Source organism: Arvicanthis niloticus, chromosome 21, assembly GCF_011762505.2.
Source record: "Arvicanthis niloticus isolate mArvNil1 chromosome 21, mArvNil1.pat.X, whole genome shotgun sequence".
NCBI classification, from domain to species: Eukaryota; Metazoa; Chordata; class Mammalia; order Rodentia; family Muridae; genus Arvicanthis; species Arvicanthis niloticus.
The window spans coordinates 28233006-28248453 of NC_047678.1; the positions used below are offsets into that span (position 1 = coordinate 28233006).

The 15448-nt window shown below is 54.2% G+C and overlaps 3 protein-coding genes across 6 annotated transcripts in view; 2 read left to right on the forward strand and 1 right to left on the reverse strand.

The window, feature by feature from the left end:
* The first annotated feature begins 192 nt into the window (after positions 1-192).
* On the forward strand, positions 193-2650 carry Gmppb (GDP-mannose pyrophosphorylase B). The gene is made up of 9 exons (XM_034483633.2): positions 193-566; positions 682-762; positions 850-898; positions 1047-1189; positions 1388-1546; positions 1645-1723; positions 1800-1927; positions 2011-2193; positions 2273-2650. The coding sequence occupies exons 1-9, from the start codon at positions 438-440 to the stop codon at positions 2402-2404; spliced, it is 1083 nt and encodes a 360-aa protein (XP_034339524.1). The 5' UTR covers positions 193-437; the 3' UTR covers positions 2405-2650.
* Positions 2620-15448, reverse strand: part of Rnf123 (ring finger protein 123) — a 26942-nt gene continuing 14113 nt past the window's right edge. For all 4 annotated transcript variants that reach the window (XM_076918019.1, XM_034483631.2, XM_034483629.2 and 1 more), the window contains exons 22-39: positions 14979-15085; positions 14546-14744; positions 13940-14085; positions 13631-13714; positions 12789-12896; positions 10680-10857; positions 9817-9891; positions 9581-9668; positions 9407-9494; positions 9238-9322; positions 7869-8008; positions 7574-7762; positions 7409-7484; positions 7092-7176; positions 3395-3537; positions 3173-3267; positions 2988-3073; positions 2620-2914 (exon numbers count right to left, since the gene is read on the reverse strand). In XM_076918019.1, coding sequence (XP_076774134.1) covers positions 2794-2914; positions 2988-3073; positions 3173-3267; positions 3395-3537; positions 7092-7176; positions 7409-7484; positions 7574-7762; positions 7869-8008; positions 9238-9322; positions 9407-9494; positions 9581-9668; positions 9817-9891; positions 10680-10857; positions 12789-12896; positions 13631-13714; positions 13940-14085; positions 14546-14744; positions 14979-15085 — 2093 coding nt within the window. In that variant the 3' untranslated portion in view covers positions 2620-2793. The remainder of the gene's footprint in view (positions 2915-2987; positions 3074-3172; positions 3268-3394; positions 3538-7091; positions 7177-7408; positions 7485-7573; positions 7763-7868; positions 8009-9237; positions 9323-9406; positions 9495-9580; positions 9669-9816; positions 9892-10679; positions 10858-12788; positions 12897-13630; positions 13715-13939; positions 14086-14545; positions 14745-14978; positions 15086-15448) is intronic.
* Amigo3 (adhesion molecule with Ig like domain 3) lies at positions 3536-6764 on the forward strand. The gene has a single exon (XM_034483632.2). It carries the CDS (start codon positions 4351-4353, stop codon positions 5875-5877), a length of 1527 nt encoding a protein of 508 aa, XP_034339523.1. The 5' UTR covers positions 3536-4350; the 3' UTR covers positions 5878-6764.

The following is a 15448-nucleotide window of genomic DNA, read 5'->3' on the forward strand; positions in this document are numbered from 1 at the left end:
GTCCTCTATCAGTTCCGCCTTTAGATCCGCCAATGGGCTTTTGACTCGCGAGTTCTCCGGGTCCCCATGGCAGCCCAGCGCGTTGGAAATCTAATTGGCTACGTCTGCAGCAGCATAAATCCTGGCGTTCGGCTGCGGGCGGCCCTGCCACGTAGATGGCAGTCGATTGGCCCTCCCATGTTACGTCACTGTCTGCGCCGCCTCCGGCCGGAACTCAGGGCCAGCCGGTCTCCAACCAGTTCCTCCTGTTGTGTTCTGGCTGTCCCTAGACCCCACATCAAGGTAGAGCAGGGGGACGAGGTGACGCCAGAGTTGGTCAGTCTAGCTGGTGAAGGGTGCAGGTCAGGGCACGGCGGCGGGAGTGCGTGGCAGGGGTCCGTCAGGCGGCCTGTAAGTACTTTGGACTGATAGGTCCACTGCTATCATCTGCAGACGCCATGAAGGCACTGATCTTGGTGGGTGGGTATGGGACACGGTTGCGGCCGCTGACGCTGAGCACTCCGAAGCCATTGGTGGACTTCTGCAATAAGCCCATCTTGCTGCATCAAGTGGAGGCGCTTGCCGCGGTAAGACCGTGGGTCTGCTATGGCGGGAAGAGGGATGGATAGTGACTGGGAGGCAAGGGGTAGTCATACATTGGGACCGAGCCAGTCAGTTAGCACACCTTATTGTGTCTGATAGGCAGGTGTGGACCATGTGATCCTGGCAGTGAGCTACATGTCACAGATGTTGGAGAAGGAAATGAAGGCACAAGAGCAAAGGGTGAGGCGTGGACTTAGCCCTTTCTTTAGGTCCTTTGGGCTCTTGCTATTGGAGGAAGAACATAACCAGATGACTTCTTCTTTCCAGCTTGGAATCCGAATCTCTATGTCTCATGAAGAGGAGCCTTTGGGGACAGGTCAGTAAAAGGAAGGCCCTTGGGCAAAGATTAGGGTCAGTAAAAGGGTATTATCCAATCTGGGTGGATGGGTGGGGCCTCTGGAGTCTGGACTCAAGGACCTAGGTCTCCAGCAAGGTGGTAACGTATGACTTGTCCTCTTCCCTAGCTGGGCCTCTGGCGTTGGCCCGAGACCTACTATCTGAGACTGCCGACCCTTTCTTCGTTCTCAACAGTGATGTGATATGTGATTTCCCCTTCCAAGCCATGGTGCAGTTCCATCGACACCATGGCCAAGAGGGCTCCATCTTGGTAAGAGAAGAAGACATCCTTCTGTGACATCCCCACCCTCATATCGAGTCTCGCTTGACCCCCAGCCGTAAACTGTTTTGCTGCAAAGCTGTGCAGAATGGCTTTGGGGGGGATGCCTTTGAGATGTGGGATAGGTGTCTGTGTCAAGGGTAGAAAACACTGGACTAGGCCTAAGGTGCCCTCCACCTCTATATTCAGGTAACTAAGGTGGAAGAGCCTTCCAAGTATGGTGTGGTGGTGTGTGAGGCTGACACAGGCCGAATTCACCGATTTGTTGAGAAGCCACAGGTATTTGTGTCCAATAAGATCAACGCAGGCATGTACATCCTGAGCCCTGCCGTGCTGCAGCGCATCCAGGTGCGTAGGAGAGAGCCGCCGGGAGGGGAGGGCCGGGTGGGCTAGGGTGGAGTAGGCCTCCATTGTGTGGCCTGCTTACAGATTGCCCCCTTCCACAGCTGAAGCCTACATCCATTGAGAAGGAGATCTTCCCAGTTATGGCCAAGGAGGGCCAGCTATATGCCATGGAGCTGCAGGGTGAGGCAGAGGCCACAGGGTGAGAGGGGTAGTCAGTCTGGCTAGGCAGAACCCTCTGACTCATCTCTCTGTACAGGCTTCTGGATGGACATTGGACAGCCCAAGGATTTCCTCACTGGCATGTGCCTCTTCCTGCAATCGCTGAGACAGAAGCATCCAGAGAGATTATACTCAGGCCCTGGCATTGTGGGGAATGTACTTGTGGTGAGGCCCTTGCCCAGCCTGTCGCTAATCTGTTCAGATTTGGGAGACAGATGACCCACTCTTGCTTTCCTCAACACTCTCAGGACCCAAGTGCGCGCATTGGTCAGAACTGCAGCATTGGCCCCAACGTGAGCCTGGGGCCTGGTGTGGTGGTGGAGGACGGCGTGTGCATCAGGCGGTGCACAGTGCTCCGTGATGCGCACATCCGCTCCCATTCCTGGCTTGAGTCATGCATCGTGGGTTGGCGCTGCCGTGTGGGCCAATGGGTAGGTCTCTGAGCTGGGCTGGGTGGGCACAGGAGCGGGGAAATACACGTGCCCCATTAACAAGGCTCCCCCCCTCCAGGTGCGCATGGAGAACGTGTCAGTGCTGGGTGAGGATGTCATAGTCAATGATGAACTTTACCTCAATGGCGCCAGCGTGCTGCCCCACAAGTCTATTGGGGAGTCGGTGCCAGAACCTCGTATTATCATGTGAAGGATATGGAGGGCTGGCCAAGCCCCCCACTTTACCATCAGCAGGGTAGGACTCACTACTTCAGGAGGCCCTGGACTTGGTGCCATCTGTCTAGGGAGGAGTGGATGAATCTGAAGCTGTTGAACGTCTACCTTCTGGTGGGGACAGAAATGGACAGGCTCCTGCTGGGCATAACCCACAAGCCCCCACTCCCTCAAGAAGAGCTGGGCCAGGGCTGTATGGAATAATAATTTAATGCTCACTGTGGCCTGGACTGAAAGTCAAGCTCGGGCTTCCACAGTGAGGCTACACAGGCAGATGGGTGCAAGTGGTGAGAGCGAGGTGACGGGGAGACGGCTGGAGGAGCGCATAAACGGCCTGGTTGCAGCTGATGCAGCTTCCAGGGTGGCCTAGGTAGCTGAGGACGTGGCACTTGTGTTGGCTGCCTTGTCCCAGTCCTCAACAGATGCAATGGTGGCTTTGCAGAAGAAGCAGTCCTTGTTGTTCATCAGGTGCTGGTTGATGCAGGCTCTGTAAGAGGGGAGGGGGGGCATGCTACCCTGTGTGTCCTTACTTGCCTCCCCAAGTCCATGGGCCCACTTACTTGCAGGATTTGTGACCACAAGGCTGGAACACAGCAGAGATGGGATGGGCATAGCAGATTGGGCAGAGGTCCTCTTCATTGGTGGGCTACAGGGTAGAGAGTGGAGAGTTGGGGCGGGATACTTACACCTGTCCTGGTGTTTACAGATTATTAAAAGGGCATGTGCCTCTGTTTACCCCACTCACCAGGGAGGCGGCTGCTGCCTGGGCAGATGCAGCGGTCAGGTGAGCCAGCATCTGTTCCACCTGGGCCAGCTCCTCGGCAGTGATGTAATCCGTATCTGGATTAGCAGTGGATAGTATCAGGCCCCTGTAGTGCTAGAACTCACTGCCTCTTGAATACTCCCGCGTTGGGAATTTGCAATTGAGGATCCTGAAACTTCCCTGACCCACCCCTGGTTCACTTACAACTCTGTAGAGAGAAGCGTTTCCGGTCAGGGGCAGGCAAGGCAGTGCCAGGTGCTGGGGGCTCAGGCTGCCCCAGGAGATAGCATATAGAACGAAGCTGGAAGCAGGGATCAGCCAGGAGCACAGAGGTGGCTTGCTCTGTCCTAGATAGGGGAGGGTGCGTAGGTAGCAGGAAGGCTGTGAGCCTGTGTGAACATGATCTCCACGTGGGGATAGGGGGCCATCCAGAGGCCTCTCTCATTATTATGCCGTCATTCTTTTCACCTTACTGCTTACCAACCCTCTCAAGTTCTAGGACCCACATGACCTGTATACCAGTTTAAAGAGAAGGGTGCTGTTGATGGCTTAGAGGATAAAGGTGCTTGCTACCCAATGACAACCTGAATCTGATTCCCAGAATAGGAGAAACCCCACCTTCATGAGTGCTCACATACACACAAATAAGTAAATCTAAAAGGGGAGGCGTGAGGCCTCCGCCTAACCCATTATACATTAATTCCTTCAAGGACTGAAGACATTCTCCCCTAAGTCCTTTTGCTCTTCAAGAGGGAAGTCAGGCTTCCAGCCTAGCAAACTGGGACACTGGGGCCCTCTAGTGGCCACATTAGCGTCTCAAGTGCCAAGTGATATGGTTGCTCCGCCCCTTAACAGCAGGAGCCAATGGGAACTTGGGTCCCCGCCCCTGAGCGGTCATTTCCTAGCTAGTACTTAGAATCCAGTCAGAAAGCTCTTGCAGAAGCTAGCGGGAGCTGGAAGAAGGGCTGCAGCTCCACCTTACAACCCCAGACCAGAAGAGCAGGGCTTCTCTGCCGGCTGGGCAGGTGGGACCAGCATTGTGCCTCTCAAGCCATGGGCCATAGTGAACCGCAATCAGCAAGCCTGAACAGAAGTAGGTGAGTCTTGCAGCTGTTGACCTGCACTGAGCTGTCCCCACCTCTTCCCTGGTGGTCACTGCCATGGCCCGGCTGGTGCTATCAGGCATACTACTGTGCATGCTGGGTGCTGGATCAGGCACTTCAGATTTGGAGGATGTTCTGCCTCCTGCTCCCCACAGCTGCCCCAATAAATGCATTTGTGCTGCCGATGTGTTGAGCTGTGCAGGCCGTGGGTTACAGGACTTGCCGGTAGCACTGCCGGTCACTGCTGCAGAACTTGATTTGAGCCACAATGCACTCAAACGCCTGCACCCGGGGTGGTTAGCGCCCCTCTCGCGGCTGCATGCCTTGCACCTAGGCTACAATAAGTTGGATGTCCTGGGTCAGGGTGTGTTCACCAATGCCAGTGGCCTGAGGATACTCGATCTATCATCTAATATGTTGAGGACGCTCCATACCCATGACCTGGATGGACTGGAGGAGCTGGAGAAGTTACTTCTGTTCAATAACCGCCTGGTTCACTTGGACTTGGATGCCTTCCAGGGCCTGAGCATGCTCAGTGACCTCTATCTCAGCTGCAATGAACTCTCCTCTTTTTCTTTCAACCACTTGCATGGTCTGGGGTTAACCCACCTGCGCACTCTGGACCTCTCCTCCAATCGGTTGAAACATATCTCCATCCCTGAATTGGCCGCACTGCCAACTTATCTCAAGAACAGGCTCTACCTGCACAACAACCCACTGCCCTGTGACTGCAGCCTCTACCACCTGCTCCAGCGCTGGCACCAGCGGGGCCTAAGTGCTCTGCACGATTTTGAACGTGAGTACACATGCTTGATCTTTAAGGTATCAGACTCTCGAGTGCGCTTCTTTGAGCACAGCCAGGTCTTCAAGAACTGCTCAGTGGCTGTAGCTCCAGGCTTAGAACTGCCCGAAGAGCAGCTGCACACACAGGTGGGCCAGTCCCTGCGGCTCTTCTGCAACACCAGTGTGCCTGCTGCACGAGTGGCCTGGGTGTCCCCGAGAAACGAGCTGCTTGTGGCGCCAGGCTCTCAGGATGGCAGCATCGCTGTGTTGGCCGATGGCAGCTTGGCCATAGGCAGGGTGCAAGAACAGCACGCAGGTATCTTTGTGTGCCTGGCAAGTGGGCCCCGCCTGCACCACAACCAGACGCTTGAGTACAATGTGAGTGTGCAAAAGCCTCGCCCCGAGCCAGAGGCTTTCAACACGGGCTTCACCACACTGTTGGGCTGCATCGTGGGCCTGGTGCTGGTGCTGCTCTACTTGTTTGCACCACCCTGTCGTGGCTGCTGTCGCTGTCGTCGGTGGGCCTGTTGCAACTGTTGCTGGCCCCGGGCATCCAGTCCACTCCAGGAGCTGAGTGCACAGTCCTCAGTGCTCAGCACTACGCCGCCAGAAGCACTCAGCCGTAAAGCCAGTGTCCACAAGCATGTGGTCTTCCTGGAGCCGGGCAAGAAAGGCCTCAATGGCCGTGTGCAGCTAGCAGTAGCTGAGGACTTCGATCTGTGCAACCCCACAGGCCTGCAACTCAAGGCTGGCTCTGAGTCAGCCAGTTCCACGGGCTCAGAGGGTCTCATGATGAGCTAGACTGCCTGGGAGTCCCCACACGGCCATAGGCCTCCTGCCGCTTGCCCTATTTGCTGCTGCAGTCTAGAGAACTGACACGCTGCTGGGACTTACTGTGCCTGGTCCCACAACTGCATGTGAGCCTTGACCTTACCATAACAGTCCTACACACTGGTAAAGGGGTTGAGACCCCCTCACTTGCTTCTTGTTCTGCCTAGCTCAGGACAAGGCCTCAGACTACTAAAGCCTGCTTCCCCTAGGACTTCAGAGTGACCAAATGTCCCACTGAGATTACAGACCAAGCCAATCTGGTTAAAAAAAAAAAAAAATCCCTTGCATCAGAGTCCTGGGACCACCTCCAGGAGTTAATGCAGATGTCAAGGTGTGGTATAGAAGGGTCAACATGCCACTTTCTCCTGCCCTGCCCAAGGAGGGAGATGACAGCTCAGAAGATCCAGCTCCCACTCTAAGATGGAAGAAATGAGTCCTCCCTCTACTGAGAGAGGACCCAGTCTACTGCCATCCAGCCTCCTGGAACCTTTGCAACTCCTGTGGAGTCTGGAGTCTGGGGGGGGGGGTGTGCACATCTCCTGCGGGACACTCCTGTAAGAATAGCCCTGCTGTTTTTAGCTGCAGGCAGATCCAATCCTGCAGGCTCATACCTCAGCAGGAAAAAGCAGAGATAGGTGACTGATCTGGGCCTCATGTCTCTGGAGAGCAGGAGGCCTCTCAAGGACTGGCACTCATCGCAACCTAATGGCTAACCAGAGCCCTCAGTTCAAGCCTCTGGCACTCCCACTGCAGATGGTATGGAAGATGGTCAGCACCTCTCCCATGATGAGTGACAGCTCTGTCCTAGATGACTACTAAGGCATTTTGTAATAAAAGTGGTACATGTTCATTGCTGAGCCCTTCCCTGATGGGTAGCTTTGTGTGCTCAGCTCTTGATCCAGCAGGATGGTCCTGACCATCAGAGAATAAACAAGTCTGGGTGTTTATGCCCCTGCAAGAGGCGTGGCTGAAAGCTAAGACCTCCTCGCCAGCCAAAGCAGTTGCTGTTGACACCTGTTTAAGCAGTTTACACATCCCCAGCTATTCTTTGCCTCAGTGTCCCAAACTAAATTCTGAAGTTCATTTTGAGACAAGGCAACAGATACCATGAGGCTCTGCCCTACCAGCCCCTCCTCAAAGTGCGCACACAGTTCCCATGACAGCCAACAGTCCCCAGCACTCACTCTGAGGTTGGACCGTGCACCAGGAGGCGTACCAGGATGCCGGTCACTGCCACAAGGATAGGGTAGTGGTCCACACTCTCCAGCCCTACGGGGAGGGAAGGAAGATGAACCACTCGTGGTTGGTTCTGCAGCAGAAGCTTCAGGCCTGGCTGACACCACTGACCTTTCCCTCTATTTTCCTACTACAGGCAAGCTAAGGCTGGAGTGCACGGCATGGCTGTCCCGGTGCTGAATGGAGAATCTAGCACTGCATTTAGTGTCCTGGCAGGGACACTAAGGCCTGGGTGTGCTGAGGTGCGGGGCATCTAGATCCTTACCAGGCAGCCGTAGGGTAACTACACGGTCAAACAGGTTCCTCTCAGCTGTCACCCGGTTCAACACCTGGTTCAGCAGCTGTGAAGGCAGAAGCCTATTGGTGGATGGGCAAGCGCACCACCTGAGTTATCCCCAGGGTCCTACCCTCCTTGTCCAGATGGACACACCTGTGCAAGACGCCGAAGCAGCATCTCAGAGGTAGGGCGGGACCAGTCAAGGAATATTTCAGGTACCAGTGTAATGGTCATTTCCAAGACACGCAACAAGCTGACCGACAGGTCGAAGCAGGTGGCACAGACCTTGAGCTGCCGGCTATCCACAAAGTTCCGCTCTAGGCGTTCAGCAGCCTGTTGAATCTAAACCACCAACAGGTAGCCAGGTAGCAGCCAGAGGCCTTGCAACACTGGTGAGCCTTGGCCTCTGCCCACCCCTTCCCCAACACTGAGTCCCACCACTGCCCACCTCCTGGATCATGCCGATGAACTCAGAGAAGGCCCAGTTGAGCTGGTTAAGGACACTGTTGAGAAAGCTAGGTGCCACATCAGAACCTTGTCGCAGCAGGTCTGCCATGTGCTGCTGCAGCAAGGTTGAAGGACAGGGCTCTGAGGGCAGAGGAAAGCAGTGTTACCTACCAGGGACTCCCAGATAGGACTCCTGCCTGTCCACCTAGACCACACTTTAAAAACAAAAAGATGTCTGCCCAAGAACATTCAGATCACAAAGGCAGAGGAACAGAGCACACAATACTACCTGGGAGTTAGGAGCAAGTCTGTCTCCCTCTTGCTGGGTAAGCCACAGGCTCCAGGTGTTTCCAACACCATCATACCCCATGGGCCAGAGAGCTGTCAGCCTGATCTAAAGCAAGTTCTGAACCACATGCCTGTCGGGCAGATGTCAGATATAGACAAGACAACTTAGACTGTTCCCACTAGTGTCAAGGCCAGCTTCATGAAGAGCCCAGACTGTGCGCTGCTGTCCTCTGCTGCCCTTGGTCTGGCCTTGGCATTTGGCTTAGGTGTTGAGCGCCAAGTCTGGCTAGAAGGGCAGAAGTAACCAGAGCTCTCAGCTGTAGCTGGCCTGACATACCTCTCCAACCCTCTGATGCAAATCAATAGTTCCTGCACTCAGGGATGGTATCAGGCCCCACTGCTCCTCCCCACTTGCAGCTCAGTTCCGTCCTAGAGTCCAGGTGAAGGTATTTAACAAGGAAGGACTTGCTGTGTGAGTCTATATAAGACTTGGCCTCTCTGGAAACATCCAGAGACCAATACACTAGCTGCAAGGCCAGAAACACTGGTGAGCAAGGTAAGGAATGTGGCAAGCCCTCTGCAAGCTGCACAGCCCAAGGTCTTGTCCATGCCAGATGAAGGCCCTGGGGCTAAGGAGACTTTGAAAGCCTCGGTTCCTAGCCACATCTATAGCCCCCTCTGGGTCCTGATCAGTTTCTAGCTTGTGCCCCCTCTTGAGTCAAGGGTCCAAGGCCAGAAGATAAAGAAGGCAGACACACATCAGGGTTATGGCTGGGAGTAAGGAGGCAGACAGAAGGCAGGAAATAGAGTATGTCCCTACTCTCCAGAGCTTCCACCAAGCTGGAGGGTCCTGTCATTGTTAACCCTTCACTACAAGCCCAAAGGGAACAAAAGCTCCTATCCTGGAGCATCCCTAGGCTATAAGGGAGGGAAAATGGGACCCCAAGGGAAAGAAAGGGTAGGAGCCTGACACAAGCCCAGGTGGTAGACTTGGAGAAACAGGAGACTCAAAGATGCTGAGGGTAGCAGAAAAGGGTCCCAGCCTCTCTGATGCCTCACCAGGGCTGGTCTAACCTACTCACTCTGGAGGCTGGGCAAATTGGCATCCTCTGGCTTGGTTTTCAGCAGATGTGGCAGCCGTGTATAGCGGTACCCAAACCCACAGCCCTGGGGAGAAACAGCAGGAGTCAGAGGGTCAGGGTGACATTTCCTCCCAGCTGGCCTTAGCTGCTCCCCTCAGGTCAGACTTACCCTCCAAAGTCGCACCAGGATCCAGTTGGTCTGGGCCCAGGGCCGTTGCTCATAGGGTGCCAAAAGGTTCCTCACCATGGCGATGCGCCTGTGAAGGTAACAGATAGCAAGCATAGCGTGAGGCTGGGCATGGTGCTGTACAGAGTGGGGTATGTATACCCCCAAGCTACTTACTGCTCCTCGGGGATCCGTTCCACGGCCCGCAGGGAGTGTGGGTAGCACACATAGCTGGCCAGGGCCTGCATCAGTGAGTCTCGAATGTCTGTCAGGACATGCTATGCCTCAGCAAGTCTCTGGCATGGGCTGAGAACCCCAAGCCTAATGTCCACATGGTTACCATTTAGGTAGAAACCAGCTTTGCAGCCATGCTTTCCCACCCCCATCCCATGGCCCTCTGGAGGACATCTCACCAGTGCCTACTATTCGAGGGTCAGCAAAGTGTTTGGCGAGGATGGCAGCTAAGCGGGTCAGGGTCTCTTCGTAGCCTACAAAAGAGGGCAGTGAGGACTTTGGGAGGAATAAAGGTTCCAGAGAAGGCAGGTCCTTTGTCAGGGTGGGCAGGCTTGTGGAGCAGACCCCAGAGCTGGCACTAGGAGCCAGTCTGGACCCATGTTAGCATCTGAGGACACTGGGCAAGTGCACAATACAACGGCAATTGGGAAGGGGATTGATCAAGGCATGGATCCACTGTAGGGAGTGGACAGATCCAAATCAGCACGACCCAGGCTCTGACTCATTTTGGAATATGCCTGGTGACTCAAGAGTCAAAGTCCCTTGATCCCCATAGCTCAGTCTTCAAAGACAAAAGTAACAGCAAGGACTGGCTGGGCACAAGACAAGTGAGGGCCTGCCAGCTTAGCTTACAGCCTACTCTGAAGCCCCACTGCTAGGCCCAGCTTGGATCAGTGATCTTAACAAAACAGGCTCTTACTGAGCCCCAGCAAGACTCCTTGCTATGCTTTACAAAGACAAGCTGCTATGCCTATCTCACTGCTGCTCTGTGACCAGTACCAGAGCAGCGGAGTGAGGAGCCAGCCAGCTGTGACACCTCAGTAGCCATCAGCGACACCAGCAAAGAAAAGAGCTACTGGCTCCACCTAGTTACTGTCCTTGGGTTACCTCTGTTGCAGCTTCTAAGTCTGCAGGCACTGATTCAGTACAAAAGTTTGATGTGTGTGTGTGGTCAGTCATGACAATGAACCTGGGCTTGCCAAACTCTGCAAGTCTCTTTCTGCACAGCCCCCACTCCCCAAATCATGCATGGCCCCATCACCTGGGAGCTCCTCCATGCTGTGCACGGGGCCAAAATAATTCTTAAGGGCACTGTAGCTGTTGATAGCCACACTTAGGTAGAACTCAGGCATGAAGGCAAAAAGAGACCCCGTGCGGTCCCCATGCTCGATGGTCCGAAGGCAGACACGCAATAACCAGTAGATATCCAGCATTTTCTCCTGCAGGAGGCACAAAGGATGCATTTACTGAGAGGGTCACAGGAACACAGGCTGGTCTAGGGCTCAGGAAGTCCTACCCAGAACAACGGCATCACAACTGAGACCTGGACTGCAGGAAGTGTGAACAGTGGGTCTAAGGTGGAAGAATGGGGTTCTTGGCAGGCAAGAACCCAGCCAGCTCTTACTATGACCCAAGCAAGAACTGGTTAGGAAAAGTGATGAGACTTTGCAGTACAGAACGACTGTAGAGACAAGTGGGAATGGGACTGTGAGGCAGGCCCGAGTGTCCAGGCCTAAGACGGTAGAGGAAAGGACTGGATATCCAGGACTAAGGAGCCGTTGATAGGCTGTGTTAGGTGTCCCCATTTCTGAAGCTGAAGGTCATGGAGCAGAGATGCAGGACTGGAGCAGGGAGGGTAGCTCACACTGAGCATGAGACGCCCGTGTGCGCTACCCAGGAGTCTATGTGGAGGAGGCGGGCAAATCTGGTCTGGAACTCCAAGAAGCAGCTGGTGGGAAAGGGAGGGCAGTCATAAAAAAGGCCCTATTCCCGCAGTGTGGCTTTTGGAGTCTCTATCACAATTAAGTGAAGGGATATAGGACACAAGAAGGTGCCACAACCCACCACAGAGTCACAGTCTGCACTTGACACCAGCTCTCTGAGGTGTCTCCAATCCCAGGACCTGAGAAAATACACAGAGGAGTGAGGAACAGGCCTGGGCCCACTCATGGACAGTGGGTACACCACCACCACAGAAGACCCGGGAAGATGAGTCTGAGGCGGGACGAAAAGTGCAGCTGGTGCAGCCAAGGGGCCAGTGACTGAGATGTGCCACTGAGGCTGGGGACAGGGCAGACAAGTTGTAAGCACTACCTCAGAGAGGTGGGGGAGCCTGTGCTTGACCAAGAGTGGGGGGAGGGAGGAAGCGAAGACAGCAGAGAGGAGAGAGTGCTGTGGGCAGCTGGAGTCCAGGAAAGCACTCACATTTTAATAACGGGCAGGGGAGGGAGTGAGCGCTGAAGACGCAGGAAAAGGCAGCTCGGCAAAATGAGGGCTGCTTATGAAAAGCCTGTCGCTGCTATCATACTCAGTAGCCAAAGACTTGAGCCACTGTCTGAGATTCAGAACAAGACAAAGATACCCATTGTTGCCACTTCTAGTCAACATAGCATTGGAGATCACAGCAAGGAAAATTAGGCAAGAAATAGAAATACAAGGTGTCCAAACTGGGGTGGGAAGAGAAAAGCCACCTCTGTTCACAAACACTGTCTTATGTTTAGAAATCCCAAAGGTCACACACACAGCGAGAATTAGAAACAAATTCTGTGAAGTTGTAGGATACAAAATGAAAACTACTAAATCTTGCTGGAAAAAATTAAGGACACCATCAGCGACATCCCCATTCACGGTTGTTGATGTAATATTGGTACAATATTGATGCTGACCAAAGGAATCTACCACTTCCAAAATATTGTTGAAGAAATGGAGAACCAGGACTAGAGAGGTGCCTCAGTGGCTAAGAGAACTTGCTCCTCTTTCAGGGGATTCCCAGCATTACACATAGTGGCTCACTCGGGATAGCACCTGAATATGTATCTTAGCCTGTATGAAGGTGAAAGAAAATAAGAAGCAGCCAGAGACTCAAGAGGCGGCAGGTGAATTAGCCAGGAACAGATATAGAAAAAGTCAGGTTGAGGGAAGGCCAAGACTAGCCCAGCAGGTATAGGTAGAGTGACCAATGCCTGAGAGGAGGGGTAAGGAGAGGAGGCAGGAGTGGGCAGAAATGACCTTTACTTAAGTCACAGGCACAAGGAAATGGCCTGCCCCAAGAAGGCAGGGATCCTTAAGGGTCCTGGTGCAACCTTGCCTGGCCAACAGTCAAACAGAGAGGCCGAAAACAGCTCATGCTGGAGAGAGCCATGCTATTCACCTGTGAGTAGACGGTGGCGTGGACCCAGGCAAGCCTACGGCTCAGGTGGTCCAGCTTTTCTGAGAAAACCTTCTGGCTCTTGGTCAACTCTGCAAGGATGTCCTTCCTCTGACCCGCAGGAGGAAAAAGACAGTCAGAACACAGCCTCATGTCCACATCTCTCACCAGACAGTCTGCTATAGGCTCTACTAGTACATGAGGCAGATTAGGGGTGGGGCTCTACCTCCCAAACCCATTTCTGCCAGTGCTGACCAATTGCTGACCAGTGCTGACCCTGAGCAAGCTCCAGAACAAGGCCCTAATTAACCCCTCGGTTTGTACGAGTGAGGGGTCTGTGAGCTGGTGTGAGCATCCAGGACACAGGGTCAGACTGCAACATCAACAACTGGCTAGGCTCAAGGCTTTGGTGACAATGGGACCAGAAGGCCTGTTAGGGAGGCCCAGCCCAGTCTGGGCATGCTATGGCAGAGGGGCTCCAGGGACTGGGAGAGCCAGGCCTGCTTCCTGCTGACTCAGTGGCTAAGGAGGCACTCAGGGTCCATCCATTATTAACGAGGATGATGGGTTTGCATCAGCACTTAGTGGGCAGGGGTGGGGGAACCTTGGCACTAGCTGCAGCTGGTCGATGGGGCTCAGGTTATACAGGCCCCTCAGCCAGCCTTGCTCTTAACACTCAGTGCAGTCAGGGCAGGGACAAGGGAAAATGTTGGGGCAACCCCAAGACCAGGTTTCCTTTGTGGGATGCCCCAGCATCCCTCTATGTATTTTTAGGACCCTCCAAGTATATTGTCCCTGTACAACACACTTCTGTCCCAATACCCACCTGCTGGACCCAGCCTTACCCTCTTAGGGCACCGACGGAGTTTGTCCTCTGTGTCTCTCAGGGCCATTGCATACTCGTTGACATCATCAGACACACCCACCATCTAGAGTATTGAACACCACATATCCAGGGTGACCCTTAGGTACCTTAACCAGGCTTTTAAAAACCTAGTCTGGACCCAGCCTGCAAAGTTCCCAAAATTGGGCCTCTTCCTACAAATACAATACAGATCAGGGTCAGGCAGTAACATGTTTGTGTGCACCAGCACCCCACAGGCAAGTGTGGAAGTATTCATGCACCCCACCATGCAAGGACTGACAGTGCAAACCTTGCCCAGCTGCTGGTGAACGCTGAGATTATACATCATGACTGTGCCATCCAGGACTTCCAACAGCGAGTTCTCAGTCAGCGGCTGCTCGGGCTCTTCAGGGGGCCTCCCCAACAGCAGACCCTCATTCCAATGGCTGCCCTCAACTGGGGAGCAGAGTACTGGATGAGAGCCAGGCTCTGGTGTTTGGTTTTGGTTTGAGACAGAGTCTCACTGTGTGACCAGGCTGACCTTAAACTCAGAGATCTGACTACCTGTTTTACTAGAGCTGGGATTAAAGCCACACCCAGCTTCTGTTTTCTCTTAAATACAAGCACCTGGGCCTTCCAGGAGGCGAGGGAATTCCCTCTCTCTTCCTTGTCCAGGAGGGGAGCTTCAGGGAGAATGTGTCAAGAGAGGGTGGGGTGCAGGGCAAAGCCCTGCAGCACCAGGACCTATTTTTGTAGTATTGATTTCATATCTTCAGATTGTGCTTCCTGTGCCCTTGGGATGTGGCCAGACCTCAAGGTGGTAGGGAGTGGGGGGAGGAGGGAGTATTTGGGCTTTGCCAGAGATAAGGGGTTGCACACAGCAGAAGGTCCCTTAGTAACTCTGCCCAGCACCTACTGTCCTCGCGAGTCCTCTGTTCCACATTCAGTGAGCGGACTTTCACTTTCTCCATGGTACTCAGAAGCCGCCGTGGGGTCATGAGGCTCACAGCTGCCGTGCTAAGGAATCGGTTGGCTCGGCCCAGAGTTGGAGAACTGAGCCAGCCTGGCCGGGGTAGGGGCAGTGCCCCTCCTATGGCCAGGGCTTGCATGGGACGCTGTGGTAGAGAAAGGGGGTTAGAAGCTAATCAGGCTTCCAAGACTAGGGCCTATGTAGAACTCTCTCACTGCACAGGGTTGGGGGACGGGACAGGGAGGGGTCATGCCTCCACCTGTAGCCAGGGAACTTCCCTTGTGAGAAGGTCCTTGCCTACATGGAGAGAAGCCAGACCTGTGTCATATCCCTGCCTACAGATGAAGAAAAAGCCCACTGCCTGTCCGTACTGCCACACCTGGGCTGCTGTGGGGGCAGGCTCTTCATCTTCATCCAGGTCATCCATGGTGGCTGCCTGGAGCTCCAGGGGGTCAATCACGATATTGGCTTTGGAAGCAAGGTCATCTGAGAGACATGGCAGGATGGGAGGCTTAGGCCAATGGCACAAGAGGGACCACAGGGGAACGGTTCTGAGTGGTGAAGGCACGGGCAGGCTGGGCAGGGGAACTTGCACAACTTACTCCCACTGGGCTTCCCTACCCTTTTCCCCTCTTACTCCAACCCAGCCTTCTGTCTACAGCTCAGGGGACCCCCTTCTCTAGCTGCAACTAGCAGCAGGAGGCACCCCTCATTAGAGCAGCCTGTGGATCTAGGGTTTCCTGTCACTTCCTGACTGTTCCATATGCAAGGTCATAGGCTGCCTGGAGCCCTGCACACCTCAATTTGCAGACTCTCCAAGCACCCATCTAGCTCGGGCTTTGCTTCTCA